Source organism: Aptenodytes patagonicus, chromosome 3, assembly GCF_965638725.1.
Source record: "Aptenodytes patagonicus chromosome 3, bAptPat1.pri.cur, whole genome shotgun sequence".
Classification (NCBI taxonomy): Eukaryota; Metazoa; Chordata; class Aves; order Sphenisciformes; family Spheniscidae; genus Aptenodytes; species Aptenodytes patagonicus.
Window position 1 is genome coordinate 111,599,398 of NC_134951.1, and position 23,822 is coordinate 111,623,219.

Sequence of the window (23,822 nt, forward strand, 5' to 3'; positions counted from 1 at the left end):
TATCTCCTAGCTTCCTCCCTATTGCCCTTTCCTTTCCCTCTCCCCACCCCCACCATTTGCTCTTATCTCCCTCCCACTCCCAAATCCTTGATCTTCCTCTCCCTCCCAAGGTAGGGAGCCAGCTGCCAGCCATCAGACATACTCTGCTCTTGCCCCTTTGCTACGTCTGGGTCCCCTCTGAACCTGGGCATCTCGCCCCAAATCTGTTCCTGTTGGGATTTAGCAAATGCAGCCCCTTGATCTTTTCATATGCATTTGCTAGGTTCTTACGCCTCCCCCACGGCCGCTTTCTTCAAGGCTTTCTGTGTGTCTGAAGCTCTTATCAACTCCTCGGAACAGAATACACGAATGGCACCACCAGGTCTTGAAGTCATGTCTCACACCTCTCAGGAAATGGCTTACCCCACCAAGTCACATCCCCCTCCTAAGCACAGGGCTAAAGTCACAAGATACTATTAGTTCCTCATTGCCAAAACCAGAGCGAGACAGTAGCTTAATTTCCAAAGGAAAACAGATCATGCATATATAGATGTAATCAGATTCTAGCCAAGCAAGAGAGTCGTCTTTCAGAGAGAACACAACCGCTTGTCACATCGCATTTACTTTAACCCCGTGGAAGATCTGTGCATAGAGCTGTTGCGCAAGACTGGCCCTTTACTGTGTGATCTGAAATAACTGGTGGCTGGGCTGCACAAGCAGTGTCCTGCGTTGGGGATTGATGTCACCAGGCTCTGACATCGTTGTGGTTCTCCAGTGTGATGGACTCCATCACATATTTCTTACCTGTAGGTACAAAAGCCCTGAAAGGGGTTCAGCCCAGCCCCTTGGTCACAGGTCACTCACTATTCAGGATACTGCGGCCGCGCCGCCATGGGTCACACTGTCAGCCACGCAACAGGGACAGCACTGCTCTCCTTTTCACTCCCCGGCCCCAGTGCCCAGGCGCCTGCTGCCAACCAGGACAGCCTGGGGACAGCTTGGGGACAGCCTGGCGCGTGGCCGAGTCATGCTTCTGACCTTGTAGTAAGACACTGGATCCACCTCACTGTCTCACAGGTGGAGGTGAGCCTGAGGGTCAGAGACAAATACAGCTAGTTCGGTTTTACAGATGGTGAAGCCGAGACACAGAAGTCAGCATGTTGCCTGGGGCCACACAAGAGACCAGAGATGGAGCTGTGAACGCAATAGCGGCATCCCCAGCCTGCGGCGCTTTTCAAACAAGTCACCCACCACACATGTGCAACGGGAACGGCACAGCCCTAAGCGCGAGGGGGTCATCGTTCATCCTTCTGAGAGGCAGAAGGAGCCCTCTACATCAAATACGCTTCCTGGGCTGACCAGGAAGGCAAGCCCCCTCTTCTCTTCTCTGTAGAGTGCTGGTCCCTGCCTTCAGGGAGGCTGGGATCTGTTCTGGGACTCCCCTAGGAGCAGAGGATAATGTGCAGGGTGAGGCAGCGAGGACCTCCTCAGCAACCCGCTGGGGCTCTGGCGACGAGGAGCTCTCAGGGACACAGCTGAACATCCAAGATGGACAGGCAGCTCAGGTCTCCCAAGAATACGCTTCAAGACATCTGCAAACTATGCCAAAGTGAGGACTATACGCAGCCCACCTTCTCAAGCTCTTCCTTGTTATAGCCATGAGGGCTAAAACCACAAACACTACAAAGTGACAACTTTAACTTAAAAACATGACATCACTGTGAGATCTCAGAACTCTACCTAAAAGCCCGGATGTGCCTCAATATATAGATCTCAGTGTATGTACATTGGGAAGACCTGATAAACCTCTAAAAGCATTCGGAGGCCGTAAAGAGCTTTGTCACAGTGACGAGAAGCAATCGGAGGGGAATTAAGCATTCATCTAAAGATTTCCTCTTAGGCAGAATGAGAAAACCCTCAAAACCTAAGCCTAGCATGCATTAATGATTTTTGCTATAGGGGCCCTGCTAGAGAAGCTGGAAATTATACAGCATTTTCATGCCAGCAGAAGCTCTGGAGCAAATGTAGTTATGTATGCAACCATAAAAATGTGTGTGGCCTACAACTAATTTTATTAGTGAGATAGTTATACAGGCATTGCTTCTTCAATATAGCTTAAACTTAAGCTAAGTCTTAACAGCAAAAATGTGGTTTTGTTTTTTCTTAAACTTTCTCTAAGTTAAAGAGGTCAGGTTTGTGTGACCGCTGTTCCTTTTTTGCTCAGTCTCCTAACACAAGCTTCTGAACCTGTTGGCCAGTTTCAACTAAAACTGATGTAGAAATGGAGATCTCCAAGATACCAAGTCTTTGCAAGTTTAGTCAGGGAGACAAGAGACCGCTAAATTTGCACTACTAAAAGCTTCAATCTCGGGTTTAGACACCAGAGAATTCACATTAAAGACAGCCACCAAAAAGAAAAAAATAATAAGGTTTGCTGGAATGAAAAAATACCATGCAAGAGCTGTCTCCCTGCAGAGTCCCAGAAGGAACGAAGTGATGTGACAAGCCAGAGGAGTTTGAACACAGCGAAGGCTGTACTAGTGCTTACCAACCACTGCAGGGCAAAACCCATCGTGCCTCATCCCCTCCAGGACCGAGCAGCAGAACTGCTCACGTGTGTTAGTTATCTAAAGGGGCGCGTTTGTTTTGGCAGCAAAGACACGACTGAGCGTCACACTGCCGCCTACTCTTGCCACGCGCTCTGGGCTGCTTCCCAAGCCCCAGCTCCTCAAGTCACATAAGGCAGGATCTTAATCTGCACGTTTAAGAGATGACCTCGTGGCCCTCAACAGCCTGAGAGAACCTCCCCATCTTGATACGCAAAAGGCTGAAAAGCCAGCAGGCCCGCAAACCCTGCACAGGGCCCATCTCCCCCTTCTTCTCCAAAATCTCAGTGTTTCAGAGGCTGTCTTATCCTTGCTGGATGCTTGGAGCTGGCAGCACTGACGTGATAACGTCTTCTCCTCCTGAAGCTTAAAACTGTGTTTTCATTGCAGGTACAGGCGCATTTCATATTGTGAGAGTCCCCTCGGCACAGGCACCTCAATGCAGAGGTACACCCAGCACGGACAAAAGCATAAGGAGTTTCTTGACAAATATAGTGAAGATCCATGTAATCAGCCTCTGAAGCAGGCTGTAATCTCTCTTATCTACACAAGGTAGTCTGCTCTTCCCTTAGAGATAGCTATCTCAATTTTAGCTGTCTTAATTTCAAAAAGCAAGCCACTTCTGGACTTATGTCATAGCTTCTGCGTCTCAAGGAAAGAAGTAAAATCCCCCTTTGTGCCTAGAAAAGACACAAATAAAAGCAAGTATGCGGAACAGGAAGGGATAAAAGTCTGAACGTCTTCCTAAATGCTTCCAGCCCCTACCTAGGTATAACTCCACGCAGATGCTGGCACCTACAAGGCATTGGAAACCTCGTCAGACTACAAGGGGCACATCAGGATGCAAAACTTCTTGTCGAGGAAAGGAAACTCTGCTGAATCCAGACAGAGTGCTTTTTTCTTGCTGCAGGAGGCACACTGCAGTACCTCACAGGCATCGCTTTTAGCACATCGGTGGGATGACGCTCTGGGAGCTGCGGAGAGGTGTGCCAGCGTTGGGAGGGGAGAGAACTGGCAGAAGAAAGCAAAGAGCTGTCTTTCATGCCGTCCTGCTTGCCTAGGAGGAGGCAAAAGCCTCCTACTCTGATCTCTACCTAACAGCACACTCCTTTACCATTAGAGCACCGGCCCCCTTGCCTTTCTTCAATCTTAGATCCCTTTCAAACCAAGCCAATACAGAAGGGTGGCCACCAGGATCCCACAGACGAAATTAATGTGTAATGCTTTGAGCAACGGGAAAGGGAAAATACGCTTCCTGGGCTCTGGTCTTGCCCCAGAATTGCTCTGCTTTCGCGTCCAGCACATATCGCTGGTATGCAGAAGAGGACTCGTCACCAAGACATATTAACATGTTGGTATTAGCCAGCCAGCCCAGAAAAGGAAACTGAGGGAGAGAGACTAGAAGTAAACAGAGGTCAGCACCAAAGTTCTGCAGCCAGGCAGCGCAGCCAGGCCTGCCTACAGCTGCCTCAGCCACTCACGGGTAAACTGCGGGAACGTCTGCTGGAAAATGCAGTCGTCTGCAGGCGGGTAATTCAGTGACTGAGCGTGAACCCCGTACCCTGGAGCCTCTGTGTGTAATTCTGGGCTGCATTAAGGGCACCGACCATTTTGCCCACATGATTCAGTCACAGTAGCACAGGTGTTGTACCTAGCCTGTTTTACAGAGCTGCAAAACACAGGCTTCCTATTCCGTATCGCAGAACTAGCGGTCAAACTGCACTCATATACACGATCTATTTCAACAAAATTTAGTATGTAGAAGTTATTTTTCTTCCACTGTAACAAAGTGGACTTTTCGTTTTTTATGGTCTATGAACGTTATACCCGTGTCTTTTAATGAAAGCTTTCAAGCCTGGGAAACGTCTCCATTAGTTTCCTCATAGAATCATAGAATCATTTAGGTTGGAACAGACCTTTAAGATCATCGAGTCCAACCGTAAACCTATCAGGGGAAGCATATTAGCTGCTGTTACAAGATAGCTATTGGAAAACCTCTGGTACCGTAAAGTGCAAGGGAACCGAGAAGGCTTTTGGCCTGAAGGATGTCACAGCAGTCAGAGATCAAAGAGTCAGCCCATTTCCAGATTTATGAGTTGGGAATAGGTCTATTAGCTCCCAGTACTCGCTCTTTCCTAAGTATGTATTCAATATACATTGATAAAGTAGTCGTCTTAATGGGAAGTCTGACACTGAAAACCACCACGCTCCTGGGCACTCTGTCTCAGTTTTGTCCTCTTCTAGCTCAGCAGCAGATCCAGGTGGCGGCAGTCCTAGAAGCACCCCCAGATGGGACCCCCTCATTTCCCTCCTGCTCCACCTGGCAGCACCCTCTCGCTTGTACAGCTGTCTCAGGGGCTGCTGGTGACCCACAGGCGGGGAATCCCAGATCTGGATAAGAAAAAAAACCCTGCTGTTACTGTACAGTTAATTTAACTCGGATTAGTTCCCTGATCACGCTGTGTGGACCCGCATACAGCTTAGCAACCCACTCAGCTAAAGGGAAAGCAGCAGGATGGGGGTGAACACTGGGGGGCCTGGGGTGCCAGCAGCTACTTGAGCCTGGGCTGCTGCTGCTGAAAGAAAAACACATGTACATGTGTGAAAAAAACACATTTCCCTGAAAAAGCTGCTCTGTCTGGCATACTTAATCCATCTTAGCCAAATCCTAGAAACTAAAGTCAATATCCCTATATAAGGGTATAATTCAAAGCAGGATTAAATCCTTCTGAAGCCTAAAGGATGTCACATCTCTATTCTGCATTACACAGGCAAGAAACCTCTGCTTCTGTTTTTCAGCAAATGTTATTTGATGTAAAATAGAGTAAAATGTTCATCATGTAAATGTAATACGGAGCAATTCCCTTTTGGTGCCACCTGTGGCATCTTCTAAATCTGCACAGAATCTGCGGAGTAATTCAACCCTCCCCGAGTCTTTTGTTAAAAACCTAAAATAATGCCGTCCATGCTTTCTGGATCACCGCTCATCTGTGCCCTTTCTTACCGCCGTGCCCTCTCGTTACACCGCTAATTGAGAACGCTGTACAAGTCTCATGTTTCTGACTGCCGCTTGCAGACTACAGGCCATGATTTCGGGAACAAACGACCTAGAAACTTCATTAACAAAAGCACCCGGATCACTGCACATGTAAAAGCACAAAGGTACAAATGCTTTAGGAATAAAACTTTCAAAAATGGCTTTTAACAATCAAAACACCATTCTTTCATATAAAATAACTTTTCATAGGAGACGGTCCTGTAAGGACAAACCCTTTTTAAAGCACCTTGGTGACGGTCAGGCACCGTTGGAGCCTGTTGGAGCGCGTGGGCCACGTTCCAGCGAGAGACCTCTCCAGCTGGGAAGCGGTTATTGCGGAAGTGCCTGGGCTGTGCGAGCGGGAGTACGCAGGCATTAGCAAGCGGGTGGAAAAGGTGATGACACCAGCGTCTGTCTCTGCCCCGTCCGAGCTGCTGGGGCTCTCCAGGTGCGTTTAACTTGCATCTTAAAAAGAAAGAGATGTTTTTGCAGCAGCAGGCACGGCAGGAGGCCGTACGCCAGCCGCACAGCTTGCAGCAAAGCACTGCAAAGAGAGCAGCCGCGGCCTCGGGAAGAGATAACTTTTGTTTACTTTGAGTCTCGCACCATGTAAGATCCCTCGCTTGCCAAAGCGGATAGCTGCTGGAAAATACCCACCTCCACAGCAGCAGCTGGAGGGAGCAAACTCTGTAACTGTATCAGCCCAGATGTTGTATCGGAAATAACCCAGCTGTGGGACTGGGCCCTATCCGGGATGCCAACCTCCCAACACCAAGTTGTTTCGCTCACAGAAGGCAGATGCAAACCCCGCTCCGCTCTCCCTTTTGCTGCCCGTGTTTCGTACAGGGGGGTCGAGGGCCGCCAGCCATCACCCACGTCGGGCACGCGTGGGGCTGCGGTGCCCCGGCCGGCGCCGAGGCCGAAGGCAGGGGACGCCCCAAGCGGGCACCCCACCAGCAAGCCTGGGGTGCGGGGCCAGGCGGCTCGGCGGGGTGCCCGGACCTCCGCGCCCACCTTCCCCACGGCGCCGTGCCGCCTCCCTTCGAACCCCCGCCCCTGCCGAGCCCCCTCCCCGGCTATAAAGGGCGGCGGGACGGCCCGGGCCCCCTCCTCGCCCGCTGCCATGGCCGCGCTGCGCTTCGGGGAGCCCCCGGCGGAGCCGCCCGCCTTCCCCGCAGGCGGGTGGGCGGGGGGCGGCGGGCCCGGCCCGGCCTCGCCCGCCCTCAGGGCGCTTCCCTCGGCGGAGCGGGGCCGGCCGCCGGCGGGCCGGGCCGGGGGGGCGGCGGAGCCGTCGGAGGGGGCGCCGGCGGCCTCGCAGCGTCGGAAGCGGACCAGCTTCACTGCGGCGCAGCTGGAGACGCTGGAGCTGGTCTTCCAGGACACCATGTACCCCGACATCTACCTGCGGGAGAAGCTGGCCGACGCCACGCAGATCCCCGAATCCCGCATCCAGGTGAGGGGCGCCGGCCGCGCCGCACCGCCCGGGGCCGCCCCCGGCCGCCCTCACCGCCGCCCTCTCTCCCCAGGTCTGGTTCCAGAACCGGCGCGCCAAGTCCCGCCGCCAGCGGGGACCGCCCCGGCCCGGCCCCGCCGCGCCGCCGGCCGTCGAGCCGCCGCCGGGCTACCCGCGGCCGCCCCGCTTCGCCGCCCTGCGCGCCCCGGAGCGGCCCCGCTACGCCCTCTCCGGCCTGGCCCAGATCGTCCAGATCAAGGAGGAGGGCTCGGCCCCCTACGAGTGGCCGCCGGCCGCCACCTTCCCCCCCGGCCCCGGCTTCGAGGGCTTCCCGCCCAGCCAGCCCGGCGGGCCCGAGGCCGCCTCCTTCGCGGGGCCGCCGCCGGCCGGCCCCTACCCGCCGGCCCGCCCCTTCTGCGGGCAGTACTCGCCCGTGTCGGACGCCGAGGACACCAGCGGCTACTCGGAGTCGGGCTCGGAGTGGGAGGAGAACGCCCTCGGCGCCTTCCGAGCCCTCTGAGCGCCGCCCCGGGCGGGACCCGGCCCTGGGGGGGAGGGGTAAAACTGCATCCCCTGGCCGTGATGCGACGTCCTCCCCTGCCGAACCCAGTCCTGGGGGTACGCTGCTCAGGCGGGGAGCAGTCATACCGCGCTACCTCACCCCTGCTCTGCGACTGTTGCACTTTATCTGGTAGTAACTGATTTTACCTATTTATTTAAGAAAGATACGGGTCGGCTCCATCAGCTGAAGGCATCTTTTTACACGGTATTTAAAGAGTTCCATTAGCATGTTTTGTATTTCTATTTAACCTCCTTTAGCCAAAAAGCTAACCAAATCCACTGTGTTGTGGGGGCGGGGGCTGGTCTTAGAAAAGTAGAAGAGGGGGATGGTCTGTCAGGATTATTTGACTGAGGGGGGGGGGAAAAAAAATAAAAGGTTTACAAGTTTTGCTCTACTTTTGTGCGTACCTGGGGCAGGGACAGGGTTTCTTACCTTGGCCGGCGTGGGGTAGAGAACAGAGGTGGGTAGGTAGATGTCCCAGCTGCAGGTTCTCTGTCCAGGTCCTGGAGAGCCACCGCTGCAGTTCAGGTGTGAATGAGACCTAAGGGGCCTGAAGGACAGGTTACAAAAACTGCCTTAAACCATCTGTCAGCGCGTGCTTTAGATCTGCTCTAAACCACCACCCCGATCCCTGAAGGAAAATGCAAATTTATAGCCTAAGTAATATAAACCCCAAACCCTCAAATCATTGTCTTTACTCGGACAAAAGCCTCAACTCTGCCGCTTAATCCAAGGTTAAACTACAGAAAAGTAGGAGTATTTTGTGAACACAGTAAAGGTGTTTTAGCTTTGCATTTGAATACTAGGGACTACACAGAAGCTGTTTACATGATGGGTAGTGGGCTGAACGGCTCTGCACCGGGAACACTTCTGAACACCAAAATTAGTAGTAACAAAGCCTCTCCTGTAATTCAGTCAATTTATTAAGGAAGGATATATTACTATATATGTATTTTGAGGATAAGGCCATTCTTCCTGCCTACAAAGCTGTGCTTCAGAGCCTTGTCGAGCGAGTTGTAAGACTCCAGTTGTGGAAGAGCACCTGAATGCCATGAGGCTCTGGTGGTTTGGAAGCACAGAAAAAGTGACCCGTGTACTGGTGGCAGAAATACCCTGTAGCAGGAGTCATGCGCCCCAGAGAATAAGGTTACCAATGCACAAAATCCCCCGGTGTCGCCCCATAACTTACCTGTGCTTGCAAGATCTGGGACAGCTGAATCGTGGCTGAACTGCAACCTTGTAAGGCTAAGTGGCACAGCAGGGTTGCCGATTAGTATCGTCCCTCCAAAAAACAGAGCTGTCCTTGAAAAAAAACCATGAAGCAAAACCCAACCAAGCAACATCAGACGCCATCCGCCCCGAGTGGACTTGGGTGCCTGAGAAGCTGTTAACGTTAGGGGTCAGGAAGACCCCAGAAGAGAAGAACTTACAGGAGGAGACAGAAAATGAGACAATCGCTTCTTGGGGTGGCAGGGTGAATTCAAGTTTACTGACTGTAAGAAACCAAATGAACTTCTACTCCGTAGACTTCAGTTACAGTAGTTGTAGCGAGTTCTTGAGATTCCTACTACGCTTAGGCCACATTCAGCAGAAACAGTCATATTTGTTACTGTATTTCACCAAAACTCAACAACATTAACTCTGACCCAACATACCAGTAACTGAGGGGAAATGCAGCCTCTTGAAGAGAAGCAGCGTGCCTATTCACATTGCCAACGTGTGTTGGCCAAATGACATGTGAAAGTACATGGATGCTTTCATCACAAATTGTGTGTCTTCCTGTTAAGTTACATTACCCTGCAACGATTAAAAAACCCACTTCAACACAAAACACGTTGGAAAGAGGACACTTAAGAATCCACATGTAAAAAACATACCTACGGAATCGGAGTCAAGATTGGAGTGTGGTGGTTATTACAATGCGTTCTGTATCCAGTAAGACATGAGTTTGTCACGAAAAGCAGGTTCCCAAAGCCTCTTTGCTGAATGCCGTTCTTGGCAGCGGTATCTACCAGCGTCTACAACTTCCCTCTCCCTCAGTTCGGGGTGCTTGCTATCAACAGGGCAAAGTCGGCCTCCGTGACTGCCTGATGTTTCCCATTGGGCAGTCCTAGTCCACAAAAGCATTCATGCTTACGCTTGTAAGCAAGCAAGCGGAATCCTGACAGAGCGGTAAGGGATGACAGACATTCGTACAGTAAGCCAGCGAGCTGCTGCTGGAAAAGGTAGTCCTTGCTGTTTCCTTGTGCTAGCACCGGCGCCCATCGCCTCTGGCAGCGGGGGAGTTCAGTGCACTACACAGGCAGAAAACTCTACGAGAAAGGCGAGCTCTTCTTCAGCAGCATAGGTCCCTGAACCGGCACGCCGGCGGGTTTCATGAGCAGCAGACGACAAGGATAGGGGTGTAAGTAAACAGCAAGGGGACGGTTCCTTTTCCCCGAGTTAGCTGTGGATCACGTTAGTTACTGTCAGACTACACCTACGTGCCGTAAGTTCGGCTTTGGCACCTTTCTCTGTTTAAATGAAAAGGGTGGTGGGAGAGGACCTTTCCGTCTTCTTTACCAAACAGATGGTAACGCCACAAAATAATGGGTAACGTAATTACAAAAGTAACCGCAGGGACCGCTACAATGTTCTATTGTGTTATGAGAGGTAAGTTTCCATGGGTAACTCAGCAAAATTGGCGTTTAGCATTATTTTGTAATACCCCTTGTAAAGTTTCTAAATACCTTTTAAAACAGCTACTCGCCTTGTCGTCATAACATTTCATTTTCGGCAATTAAATCAGCTTCTCTTAAAAAAATGACCTGAGACCATCTGCAAAAAAGTTTGTGTTTTTGTGAAATATATCAACTCTCATAGATCAATTTATTCAGTTACAAATTTCATTGAGAATAAAAGATTTATGCATTTCTCTTAATTAACAGAACAAGTTTAGCTAAATATAAACTCTGCACTAAAGTTTTGCAGTGGCACAATACCAACACAGAATACAGAAGCATCTTTAAACTATACAAAATTTTAAAATTGAAAATAATCCTGTTTACATATTCTTTATACATTAACATATAAAAGACCTCATTTAATGAGGCATCTAAAAGAATCAAAAACTTCTCTACAGCTATCTGAAAATTCATATCTGGAAACAATTCATTACACAGAAGCTTTACAAGACTATTTAAACAAACCAATACACACTTTTTTTACAAGATTAACATTCCAAAAGGTACTCGTAGGCAGGTTGTCACTTTTTGTTTTTGCAGTTTACCTCACTGGTTATCTTGAATTATAAAAATCTTCATATTTATATACGTTGGGTATTGTTGGATAACCAGTAATCTAATTTAAAAGTTGTGCAAAACAAACAAAAATTTGGAAAAACAATATGTTTAACCAGTCATTTATATAAAATACCAACTAAAGCACTTCTTTTGCCCCGTGTGAAGGGAAAAAGCCATAACCAATCTCTTTCTGGAAAGTTACCAGTTACATTTTTATATTCCTTCATTAGACTCCTTCTATAAGTTACGATAAATTATAAGTTCCAGCAAGACACTGACCGATCGATAGACCTGCCCAACCATCCTCAAGTTTACAGCTTCTGTTTGCTGTCCGTATCCTGCTGCTGCTTCTCTAGCTCAGGAACACTCAGCCTGCGCTGGCACCAGGCTACCTGAAGGCTGAAATGGCAACTCTCGATACCTACACGGGAGCGTAGCTTTCCATAACAAAGACCTGCCACGTGGCCACTATTTTGAGCCATTTCCTCTTCATCACGTCTAACATACCAGGAGAGCCAACAGCAAGAGGTGTGCAGAATTCCTCTGAACTTTTAAAAACTAAGTTCAAATTACAGGAAAGTACGTTTTCAAGTTTATTACAATAAATGCAATTACTAAGAGATTACCGGTTAGCAAAACTACTGTATGTGAATAACAAATGGAGAAATCTAATGCAACGCTGGCCAGTAATGCTGGTTTTCTTAAGAAGCAGAGAAAGTATCTTTAAAAGGGTCCTTTCTGAGAGGTTTTCTTTTCCCTTATCTTCTGGCAGTTAGGATATTTGGTGAAGCCTATATAAAGGAAGAGGATTTTCCAGAACTACTTGCGTACACTTGAAAGAAAATTTTCAGTCTCTGTTGGTGTTATTAGCTGCAAAAGCATGTAAATTTCCCATCTGGCTCAGACCACTCTGAATATGTGCAACATGGATCTCGACGTTATTCTGAAAACAACTACAGGAAGAAAAGAAGAAGAAGAAAAAAAAAGTGTTAAGCCCCATATTTAAGAGTTGTGTCTGAATATTTCTACAGTGAAAGTCAAGGTATGAACATAGCCAATACAAAAACTCCGATGAATCAGAGTGGTACATACTAATGCAACTTCATAGAGACATATGTGAAAATAGCATTTGCACAAACAGCTGCATGAAATCAAGAGTTACTGACTTGGGTACTTTAAAGAAGACTTTAAGATGACCAGAGTTAATGAAATAAAAATATTATGAAGAGATGCTAAAATGCCCAAAATAAGTACGGTGAAATGGAAACATCATCGCCTTCCTCGCAGTGTACATCAACCTTTAGTTGAATCTATTCCAACATGCAATTCGCAGTGTTGATTATAGAGAAGTTTCACTAATGTTTGAGGTTTATTTTTGTTTTTACTAATGAAAAAATGCCATAAAACTGCATTTCTCAATAATTATTTTTAAATCAAAAGGCCATCCTGCTATCCTTGCCAAAAATAAAAAAAGAATAAAAAAAAAAAAAAGAAATTCGTGTGTGCAGCCTCCCATTATTATGTAGCAGTGTGAGTATGGAGGGTAGAAAGAAATACTTAGCATTTAGATGTATTTTCTAAATTATGTAATTTAGCAGCATTATAATTATAAAAAAAAAAAAAAATCCTGGTCACAAACTGCTGGAGGCTGCAGCGTACTCCAGACAAGTATCAGCACATTCTTGCTATCACCACATTCTTGCTATTTTTGTAATGCTTCCTCAGGCACCTGCTTGTGACAACTGCTGAAAAATGGCCCATCTAGACTAGATGGGCCGTTCTTCTGTTTCTTGGTTTAAAATATTGCTAATGGAAGCTGGTCAGAAGCTATAATTGTCTCATATGCCAGCTTTTGATATTTACAGACAAGAGGTTGAGTAGCTATGCAAAAAGAATACTGAAATTGTACTGTTCTGTGGTTTAGAGAACTTATATTTACTAGTGGGATTTCAAAGTCTGAAAATGTTCTGAAATAACTTATTAGCTGTCACAAATGACTGAAGACCAAGAAAGTCTAGTTGTTGCTGCATCAATTTAGCACTCCCCCCCCCCCCCTTTTTTTTTTGTTAAATCAGGTTACTTCACTGATAGGTTCAAACAGAAAACTGCTAATTTCACACTCTCTTTAAGAAGCCCCCTTTTAAATGGGACCATTCCTATAAGTAAAAATTCCCAGATTAAAACCCTTAATTATAGTCAATGTTCACCTCTAAAACACAGTAAGAATTGCTTGCTGGCACAAAATGTGTAAGTAAGAATTAAATATTCAAAAAGTAATACCTGATATTTGAGGAGTCTATTGAATTCTTAATGTCATTTAATGAATCTGTTAGTGATTTAAATTCAAAGGAATTCAGATCACCTCCTTCTGCTAGACACTGTAGGAGAAGAAAAAAAAATGTTCTCACAGTTCGGCACAAAGAAACTGACAGAGCTTTAATACTACGTATTTTATGGGAGAAACTATTTTTTGCAAACATTTTACCTTAATTTGCAGTAATATTGCTGTAAGTCTAGAGATAAGATCAGTTAAATTTTCACTCTCAACACAAAGCTGTCCTGTTGTCGAGGAATTTGCTTGCCTGACGATCTCCTGAGCCTCCTCTTCACACCTACGCCTCAGATCTGTCGGTTGGTCAGCAGGCTGGAGGCCTTGGTCAGGAGCAAGCTGCATAGATACAGTGAAGAGAAATTAAGAAAAAAGATCTCCTTTGCATTTGGTGTACGTGTGAAATGACAAATGATTTCAAAGAGAGTTCACAGGTATATAGCACACGGTATCTTTTCTTCATTTATGTACACGTACATCTATTTCAAAACTGGCCACTGGCATCAGCAAAAGTGTCTGTGTTCTGGTAAAAGAACCAGAGAGACAGACAGACAAAGGCAGAGGGAGAGAGAGAAGAAATCCAATACAGCTACCACTAGTTTCATTTCAAAGTGACCCCCACCTACGCCCTATTCCCAGGAAATTCTAAATTTTTTTTTTTTGTACTTAGGTTAAGGAAAACCAACAAGTTCATACAGGTTCCAGCAAAATCTTACCTCATAACAATACTGTTGAACTTTATGCAAAACTTTATTTAAGTCTTTGTTTAGTTGTTCTAGATCTAGAACAATAGTTGCGTATCTCCTCTGAAACTCAATGCCTATTGGCATAGAATAGGATTTCTGCAGAAAAGACAAAGCATATTAAAGTTAAAGCAATACTGTACATTTATATCTATTGAACTCATCAAAAGGAATTTTCACTTGAAAATAATACTGAGATATTTGAAACCCCAATGTTTAAATAGAAAAATGTTAACATACAAAATATTAAAATGCAGTATCACTATTTAAAACTCCAAGTGACAACTGCGTAGTAACTACCATGCTTTTATTCTCTTCATAAAGTGCTACGATAATCTGTGGTGGTAAATGCTGCAGAAGACGACTGTGGTCTGACCTGCTTATTTCTCCAGTAGCTGGGTATGGCTTCTCTACTGTATGAACAGAAAACTATCCTGTCGGTAGGAGAACAGTATAGGACAATATGGCCACGACCACCTCTGCTGCAGGATGGGAGGCACAGTTGTCTAGTAAGTTAGTGGTCACTTGAGGATGACTCAGTGCTACATACCTTCTGTTACAGCTAACAGTTCTGCCAAAAAAGAAAGTTACTAGAGCTTATATTTGGTAACGTAAGTATTTTGGGTAAGCACAATTTTCCACAAAAAATAAATCCCAGAATACAGTACTTTTTTCTTACACTGTTTTCAGAATGTGTCTCGACACTGTTTGGGTGATATTTACGAAATTGAAACAAAACATACAACATATTATAAAATTTCCTCTACAAATGGCCTCTTGCAAGATAAGCTGGATGTATTTCCACTGCTTCTCAGCCACAAGTCTGAGATACAGGTACCTCATACACTCAAACCTGTGGCAATAGATTTTACACCACGAAACAAAGCAAATTGCAAAATCAAGAGCCTTCATCAGGAGGATCCAGGTCAAAACTTCAAAATCAAGGTTTCAGTTATCAGTTCAGTTCAAAGTTCTCCATTAAACTTAATCACTGAAATTATGTCCAGGGATTTACAAGTCTGAATACCAAATTAATACGGCTTTAAACTAACACCATAACTTCAGAATTCACCTAAGAGCAAACTGGATAAAATTGACTTCCTGCAGCTCTGGAACATAAGGAAAAAATTATAACTTTCAGACCTTCTTCAGTGACCAGCCCCTCTAGAGCAGACTAATTCAGGTTAGCTGCGAAAGCCGCAGACAATTGTGCATTCCCCATCAGAGAGGAACGGCTAAGGGCATTCTATGCTAGTGACGGCGAAAGAAATATTTCTCAGCACCAGCACTATTTCTGATCCGGGAGCAATCCAAGATCTGGAAACACTGACAAACAGCTGAACTGGCAGACATAAGACGGATGGCTTTCAGTAGATGGAAGGAGATAACTTCTCTGTCACTGAGCATCTACATGCTCTCTGGAATGACCAGCATCACCTTTACCTTGTCTTTATCGCAGGTCAAGCGAAAAAATGAACTAGCCATCCTTTTTATTTAGATTTGTTTATCCAAATAGCTATCAGAAAAGCTTTTACTGTTTTACGTACACGGTAACTTGTTTATAGCCTGCAACCAAGGCTAGTATAGTGATGTCAAGATGCTTAACTATTAATACGCTGTCCTTTCAGAAAAATGGAATAGACAATGTGAAGTTGTATGTATTAATAGCTCCTCCGAAGGCATCCCCTGCCTCACGTAAATTTATTATTATTGCCAGATAATAATGGACTACATTCAGTACCACTTCTGATTTTAGTCAGTTCCGTTTATTTCTATATTGGATCAGTCATTAAAAAAAGTTTCTCTATAAAAGGATTGCTTTAAACCAAACAGTGGTGTTACTCTAACAATTATCCAATCACAATTGTATGAATTATTATCAAAGTCTGACAATTAAACTATACCTGAATGAACTCAAAGGATTCTATTTTATTCATGTTCAGATATGTTATTGATGTTCAAGTGGACTGGTGCCAGAAAAAGACTCTTGTTCAAAGAAAACACATTTTAAAGGAGAAACAACATATACTCAGCAGCACAAACGTAGATGAGATTGCCAAGGGACAAAGAGGATTAGAAGACAGGCTAAGAATATGGCCCAATAGAAAGGTATCATGTCCTCTATTTTTATCAGGACAGCCTTGAATAGTAACAGAGGTTACTTTATGTTTGCTGATATACAAAGACAACAGCACAAGGGAAGAATTTCAAAAGTATCTCAAAGTCCTTATCTAGGCTACAACTGAGCTACAATATAGCAAATTTAATTTATTTCTAGATTCCCTTCTTCCCTGTTGCTTCTTTGCTCTCTCAATTTTGTTATTTTCCTTGATATTCTTATTCCACAATACAGTTAATTTATGACTTAGTAGCTGAGTGACATGTTAATAGCTGGATTCTTGTCAGAGGAAGGCTACTGTAATTCCTATGGATTTCCTTATCTATGCAAAAGTACTAATATCTCAGTAAAAATAAAAAGTTTTTTTAGTTTGTTTTAAGAAGGGTTGGTAATCTTTCAGTATCAGAGTTACAGGTTGCAATGGTATGTTTTAATCTTGCTTCTTTTTGCATCTGTTTTAATTATTAATATGCAAAATTAAAAGACAAAACATTTGATGCACAGGAAAAAATAATGTAGTAACTGAAATGATAACAAGGTTTTGAAGAGCAGCATCACAGCACAAAAGAAGAAAATTACAGAGACACAGGGATGGGGCAGTAGAAAGCAGAATAACAGAATATACATGTGCACATGATCACTGAAGGGACAAAGAGGGAAATCTTACCACAGTAAATCAAATCCTTCAACATTCAAATATTTTACATGAAAAAAAAATCAGCATTTTTTGTTTCAAGAACTAAAAAGGACTCTTCTTCCTCTCCACAAACCTTTAGCCTTCTATCTGTACATTGTAGAAACAACTGTCTGAATGGACGCTAGCAAAAGGTTGAGACTGATAGCTTTCCACTTTCAAGTTGATTGATAGCCATGGGTGGTAGAAGAGGCATTCTTATCATTTTGATTTACTGACTGATGATTAGATAAAGCCAGGCAAGAAAAACTATTCTGCTGCTGCTAATTATGCTGTAGCTGCTCTGGTATTGTAATTTTAAATGCCCGTCAAGGGCACTCAGAGATTTATATAGAAAATCTCTTAACTGAGTTATTGTTTTAGCCAGAAAGCTAAATAAATAAGTACCTACCATCCACAAAATAAAATTATGATGAATGTCTTACCATATAAACTTGTACCCAAGATTCTCAAAGTACATAGCATTTCCTTACTTTACGTGTCAACTGACATATGCTATTCCGATGTTAACATTAATCAGTTTCCAAAGCATAATGCTTTCAAAGGAGAACCATATTTGAAACAACTGACCTCTCTGACTTGTCTTTAAAAAATAATAAAAAAATTTCACATTATAGAAAGCAATAAAATACAGAATTTACCTAGACTCTCGTTTTAATTGTATCTATTTGCATTAGCTGTTAAAGCATATCCTGTTTTAAGAACTGAAAAGAGAACATTCTCACCAGCTTTTCTGCTTCTGTATTCATCTCTCTCAATTGTTTGATGTGTTCCTTCTTGATCATAAGGATTTTCGATAACCTGGTCTAAAACAAAGGAACTATTTTTAGAATGAACAGATCCTTAAGCAGTTTTGAAACGCCACAGAAATTCAAGATAATAAAATGTGTGTTTCTTTCATCATTTTAAAATACATTTCTCAGTTGTTCATCAAGTTAAGAGGCAGAAATAAAAAATAATTAAAATTAAATGATGGATTTTCCAGAGATTTTTTAAAGCATTTACAAGTCCCCTAGATTGGAGAATGCTAAAAATCCATCAGGTGAAATTCCCTATAGGATGACTAATATAATTTATGGCCAGCTAGAGGCTGAGGAATCAAGAATCTTCTTTTTTTGCAGCCTGAAGGAAAGCAAAGCGTGTTGCCATGATGTACTACAATTAGTATCACCCACCTTACCATACCTTTTTTCACACAGTTCTCAGCCTGTTCTCAGCTGTGCCCTCAACCGAGCACCAGCCCTTTGTGTACACTCCTGCAGTAAAACCTGGTACAGAGACTGGATCTATTTTATACAGAACAACTCTGGGCTTTCCACTTCCCTCTTTCATAATGGGAATACCCCGTTTCTGCTGCCCTTGGGACCTAGCAGGCTGAAGTGGAAATCACTGGGAGTGCTCTCAACACACGCATCACTCCTAAAACTGTTCATACTCTCTAGGGCCCCGAGAGAAATCCTAGCTCCGCTACAACCAGCGCCAGTTTTATTACTGATGTAAACAGAGCCAAGATTTCAGGTTTTGTAAATTGCAAAGGGGTTAACTGCATCCTATTAGTGGAACATGGGACTGGGAGAAATAGGAACTCCTAGTTCAACATACATCTGCTTATATATAATCTCCTTTGTTGATTTTCAAGCTCAGTCTTAAAGCAGCCAGGTTTCTTGCCCTCACAAATCCTAATGGAAAATTGTTCCAGGACCTCTTTCAGCTAATTATGAATCTTCTTGGAATTTCCATGTTAAATGCATCCTTGTTCACTTCATAGCAATTTGTTCTGCCAAGGCTGTTTTTTGGCTACATATAGGCTCTCCCTCCTTGTATTTATCCCTGTTTATTCACAGACAGTAAAGCATTTCTTCTCCATCGTTCTTTCACTAGACTAATCACAACCCAAGCCTTTCCAGTTTCCTCTCCCATAAAAGGCTCTTGATCTCCTAAACTTTTGTGGCCCTTTCTGTATCTTTTGTCCACTCACTGTCATCTTTCCTGAATGTGAGCAACAGGAAGCCTGTACCAGTGTTCCAAATGACAGACCTGTAAACCTGTAAAATGGCATCAATACTTCTTTCTACCACAAATACTTTCCCAGATGCATCTTGTGAACGGATGGCAAGCCATGGTCAGATGCACAGAGGCAATACTGCATAGGTTATCACTCTTCCAATTCTAGCTGCTCATTTCTGTCCTTGTGCTGTCCCCCAACGCCTGTGCTGAGTCAGCACTTGCATTTCTGCAGCTACGTGAAGATGCCAATCAGGGAACCGATAATGACAAACAATAAATTCAGGAAAGGCAAGAAAAAAAAGGTTTTAAAATTGTTACTTGTGAGCTGGATTCTCTCTCTGATCTAGCTTCTAACACACCACACAAATGCTCATGTTGGCAAAAAAACACCTGGGAGGAAGGAAAGCACTGTACACCATCTGCCACTGCCGCCAACAAGTTACTCGTCAAGCTCTGCTGTTGTCACCATCCGGCAACTGCCTAACACGTCTAAGTCCTCCTCCTTGATGAAGCTGGTGAGTCCCCAACTTAATGCAGAATATATTATTTGTCCCCAAACCTTGCAAGGTATTTGGTGCTTAACTTCTACTTTGATGTCCAGACATATTTGAGGATGCAGGGCCCTAGTTCTCCAGTTCATGAGCTTGGACTTATATGATATTCATCCTATTCCCAGATATACTCCAGTGATCAAGATAATTGGACTCTTTCTACAAGAAACTCTGACCTTTCACTGTATCTATGATAGCTACCAACTTTCTCTCATTGGTACATTTTATTGAATAGACTTCCATTTTCATTTGCCAGTATCATCAGTGACTGCTTTAAATCAGTTCAGCCCTATTTTCCTTGAGAAATTCTTGCCTAACAGCTCTATTTTCAGCATAACTCATCCTGTTTACCGTTATAGTTCTCATTAAACTGGAAATGAGGTTTTAGTACAAACTTTTTCCACATTAAAAGAGATGAAGGAACAACCCAACCAGTACGTTTAGATTTGTACTTTAGATTTCATTTTTAGTCAAAAGAGTATTTATAAGAACACAAGCATTTCAAAGTAAAGTGTGCCATAACTTACTGTGGAATATTTTCAAAATTTTCATAAGCACAAAATTGTCAAAAATCCAGTATCCATTTTTAGATTTTTTCCTCATGCATTTAGTTTGAAAAGATAACTCCTTTTTCCACAGCAATCAGGAAGACACCAATTCACTTTTCCGAATGTGCTGCATTAACATACTCCCTCTACTGGACATGCAGCAACCCTGCAAACAATCTGTTCTGTCCTAGATTGTTTCCTTCCCAATCTAATTTTTTTTTCCCAAAACAACACAAGAAGGGGGGGGGGGAAGCTGTAGCTGAGCACTTGGAAAAACATCCTCCAAATTTTAATACTGACTAGAATGCAAGAATGTAATCTATCAATTTTGACCTGCATTATAGCCTATGAAATATTTAAGGATACATTACATATTGCATGTAAGCATGAAAGACTTGTTTCTTGTTGACTTTGTTCTTAATATCATAATGCTAATTTTTGAGCCATTCTTCTCCTAATACGCATATGTTTGTCCACCGTAAAAACCAGGAAGAATAGCAGTCTCTGATGCCAAAAGGTAAACATGTAGAAATTAATATAAAGATTTAGAAAAACTAAGACTCACCAGTATAGAACTATGATTAAAATAGTTGTTACAAGCCCCAATGTTTGCTTACAACTGCAAGTTATATGTAAAGAGAATATCCCTAACATTTATTTGTCAGTGTCTGCACATGATTTTGGCTACACTTCCTTTTGTTCCAAATTAATTTCAGAACCCGTAAAAGAGAACTAAGGGGCTGGGTTGAAACCTTATTCAAGGTGTGCTGCATTTTTTCTGTTTTGTCCAAAATAAAGTTTTCCCGTGAAATTGTTTATTCATGGTATCATAAATAATTGCCTGGCAACAGTTCTCCAGAAAGTTCTCTCTGAATCAAACTTTTTCTGATCTTTTACTTCCTGAATCACCATTAAATCAGAATGAGGGCTTTGACCTTTTTACTGTACCAGTGTATAAGAAAGGCTAGAACATCTTTAGTCGTCACCTTTAACATAAAAATACCTCTGGACTGGTGAAAGCAGTGCAATCAATAATCAGTATTCACCAGTCTCACGTATTTCACACCACCAAATTTCAGTACCATCCTTAAACTTCTAATAAAAAAGTTGATACTTAAAATGCTTAAGATGCTAGGCTTAAAAATAATGCATGGCCCTTCAATAAATGTTTTTTTAAGCCTCGCGATTCTTTATGATTCTTTATTTGGCAGCAGACTTTTTAGCAGGGCCTGTTGCGACAGGACAAGGGGGAATGGCTTTAAACCAAAGGGGGGTAGATTGAGACTAGATACAAGGAAGAAATTTTTTACACTGGGGGCGGTGAAACACTGGCCCAGGTTGCCCAGAGAGGTGGTGGCTGCCCCATCCCTGGAAACATTCAAGGTCAGGTTGGACGGGGCTCTGAGCAACCTGATCTAGTTGAAGATGTCCCTGCCCACGGCAGGGGGGTTGGACTAGATGACCTTTAGAGGTCCCTTCCAACCCAAACTATTCTATGATTCTTTATCAAAAACCCAGATAAAGTATTAAGATGCTCATATAAACAAATGCCAAAAATCTGTGACTTGATTTTGTTCAAAATCTTTTGACAATCTTCAAGCAAAAATATGTATTAATGCAGTATCTTTGTAAAATGCCACCATTTGTAACACAAGCAAGAGGCCTATACTTTTAAAACTCAGATTTCCTTATAACAAGTAATAATATACCTCCAAACATGACTGAGAAATCACACATTTTCAGATATAAAATACAGAAGCAATATCATAAACAGATCAACCTGACACACTAAATAGTTGCAAAGCTCAATACACCTTAGTTACCCAGTATCATTGATCATACTCAGTGACTCAAGGAGGGTAGCTGCAGATAATTTAGCAGCATAAACAAAGACCATATCTTTTGTGTATTTTAATTTTTAACATCATTAATCTTACAGCAACTACATCTATTTTGAATTTTCTTAGCTAAGCTAGATGCCAAGCCACCTTTTTCAAAATTAGCTTCACACATTAAGTTTCCCCTAAAAAACTGCATAGATTATTCTGTCAAATAAAATTCATTATGTTGAATGGCCAAAATAGTGTCTCATGTGAGCTACAGACACAACTTGATTCTTTTGACCAATTACATACACTTTAAAATTTGAGAAGCATTTAGCAACATTATTTCTCAGTTCTTAATATTTTAAACACAGATCATTCCAATCTCCTTTAGCATGTTCAAAACAGCTTTCATTGTTAAAGAATTCGATCACAGATCTTAAGCTGAGCCAACATGAGCAATCACATTCTTCCATCATCCTGAAGAGTAGCTTCCTTCGATAAGTTTTGATCTTCAATGAATCTCAGCTTCCTAACACTACTTGTCTGTGCTCTTCTGAACTTGTGTACAAAAATCACTGAGGAATTATTTCATAAAGATGAGACAAAAACCGGTTTTCTTATCTAGAACATGTATGTTTGCTTTCAGGGAAGAGAGTGCTGCTTTTCTTCTTCAAGAAGGGAGCACATAAAATACAATATTATACAATATACGATAATGCACATGGGCAAATGTTCTTTGCATACTGCAAGTATATTTTAAATTACAAAAAAGTCTTAGCACAGTACAAAGTTTGCAGGTAGAAATAATATCTTATTTTTCCCAGCTCTACCACTTGGTCTAAAAAACAGACACACTTTTGGAGACATAAGCCCCTCCTGCGGTCTGAAAAGCAGCGTATTTCAAAATTTACAGACCAGTGAGAAAATTAAGAAGGGGTGGGAATAAAACCAAATATTATTAACATCTTTTCAAAAGTTAATTTGGATATCACCATATCTGTCATAAATCAACAGAACGTCATTTAACTGCAGAAGAATTGGCAGAATACATACAAAAGGACAACACAAAATTAAGAGTTGTAGTTAACACTTACCACTTGAATGAGGAATTCTACTGGAAAGCCTCCTAGTGTTTCACTATCTGTGCCTGAAATTTTGTTTTTCCACGAAGATTGTCCTAATAAAGGATCACTGTCCTGTACAAGAAAGAACATTTAATTTAATAGCTTATTTTTAGAGGGATTTGCTAAAATTTTTATCTTGCCAAATAACCTCAGAAAATTAATCTCAAAAACTCTTTAAGGTAACAGCTTCAACATGTATCAGAAAATATTTCAATGATTAATATTACATGAAAAAAGTAACTTACTGTAATTGGAGACTGGAGTGAAGGTGTATAATGCAATCGGGGAGGGGTCATAAAGAACCTTGAAGGCCGTTGTTTCTGTCCAAAGGCAGCAATTGGCATGGTTTCGTGAGGCTCGTTACTCTGCAAGACAGGAAAAGGAAGGATATACTTCAGCTGTCAGATTAATTAATTTTACACACCTGTTGGAATACATAATTTATTTCTGGAACCTGGACTAGCCATGCCCATCCACACCCCAAACCCAACAACGTTAGAAGATTAACATTTTGCTTTTGGGCTAGCAGGAGCTTCAAAATCATATTCCATTGCTGGAGTTTTCAAAGTGTTATGGCTTCACATCAAATAAAGCCTGCAAGACAATTTCCAAAAATTCTGTTGGCAAGCTGCAGACAAATCATAACTAAATACGAGTTCAGCAGAGGCTCCAAACTCAGATCATGACAGAGACTAGTTCTTCGACAAATTATGGGCCCTTAGTAGATTCAACACTACAGAAGATACAAAAGAACGTGAGGTCCTCTGAAAAGCTTGCAGTCTAGGGTCAGACTGTTCGGCAGGAACAACTCCTGGAGCTCATAAATTGGTACAAAAGCCTATGAGCTAGGAAATAATCTCAAATTGTTTGACCAAAGCAACATCCCCACAGGTAGCTTCATTACCATAAGAAGTTTCAAAATGAGGTGCAATCAACTCGTAATACTCGCTTGCGACTACCAGA

At 43.1% G+C, this 23,822-nt stretch overlaps 2 protein-coding genes across 3 annotated transcripts in view; one reads left to right on the forward strand and one right to left on the reverse strand.

Annotated features, from left to right (window-relative positions):
* The first annotated feature begins 6,745 nt into the window (after positions 1–6,745).
* MIXL1 (Mix paired-like homeobox) lies at positions 6,746–7,595 on the forward strand. The gene is made up of 2 exons (XM_076334679.1): positions 6,746–7,075; positions 7,149–7,595. The coding sequence occupies exons 1-2, from the start codon at positions 6,746–6,748 to the stop codon at positions 7,593–7,595; spliced, it is 777 nt and encodes a 258-aa protein (XP_076190794.1).
* A 4,170-nt stretch (positions 7,596–11,765) lies between these two features.
* The window catches only part of LIN9 (lin-9 DREAM MuvB core complex component), a 39,148-nt gene continuing 27,091 nt past the window's right edge, over positions 11,766–23,822 (reverse strand). For both annotated transcript variants that reach the window (XM_076334677.1, XM_076334678.1), the window contains exons 9-15: positions 23,105–23,224; positions 22,830–22,931; positions 17,529–17,609; positions 13,964–14,089; positions 13,404–13,586; positions 13,199–13,296; positions 11,766–11,871 (exon numbers count right to left, since the gene is read on the reverse strand). In XM_076334677.1, coding sequence (XP_076190792.1) covers positions 11,766–11,871; positions 13,199–13,296; positions 13,404–13,586; positions 13,964–14,089; positions 17,529–17,609; positions 22,830–22,931; positions 23,105–23,224 — 816 coding nt within the window. The remainder of the gene's footprint in view (positions 11,872–13,198; positions 13,297–13,403; positions 13,587–13,963; positions 14,090–17,528; positions 17,610–22,829; positions 22,932–23,104; positions 23,225–23,822) is intronic.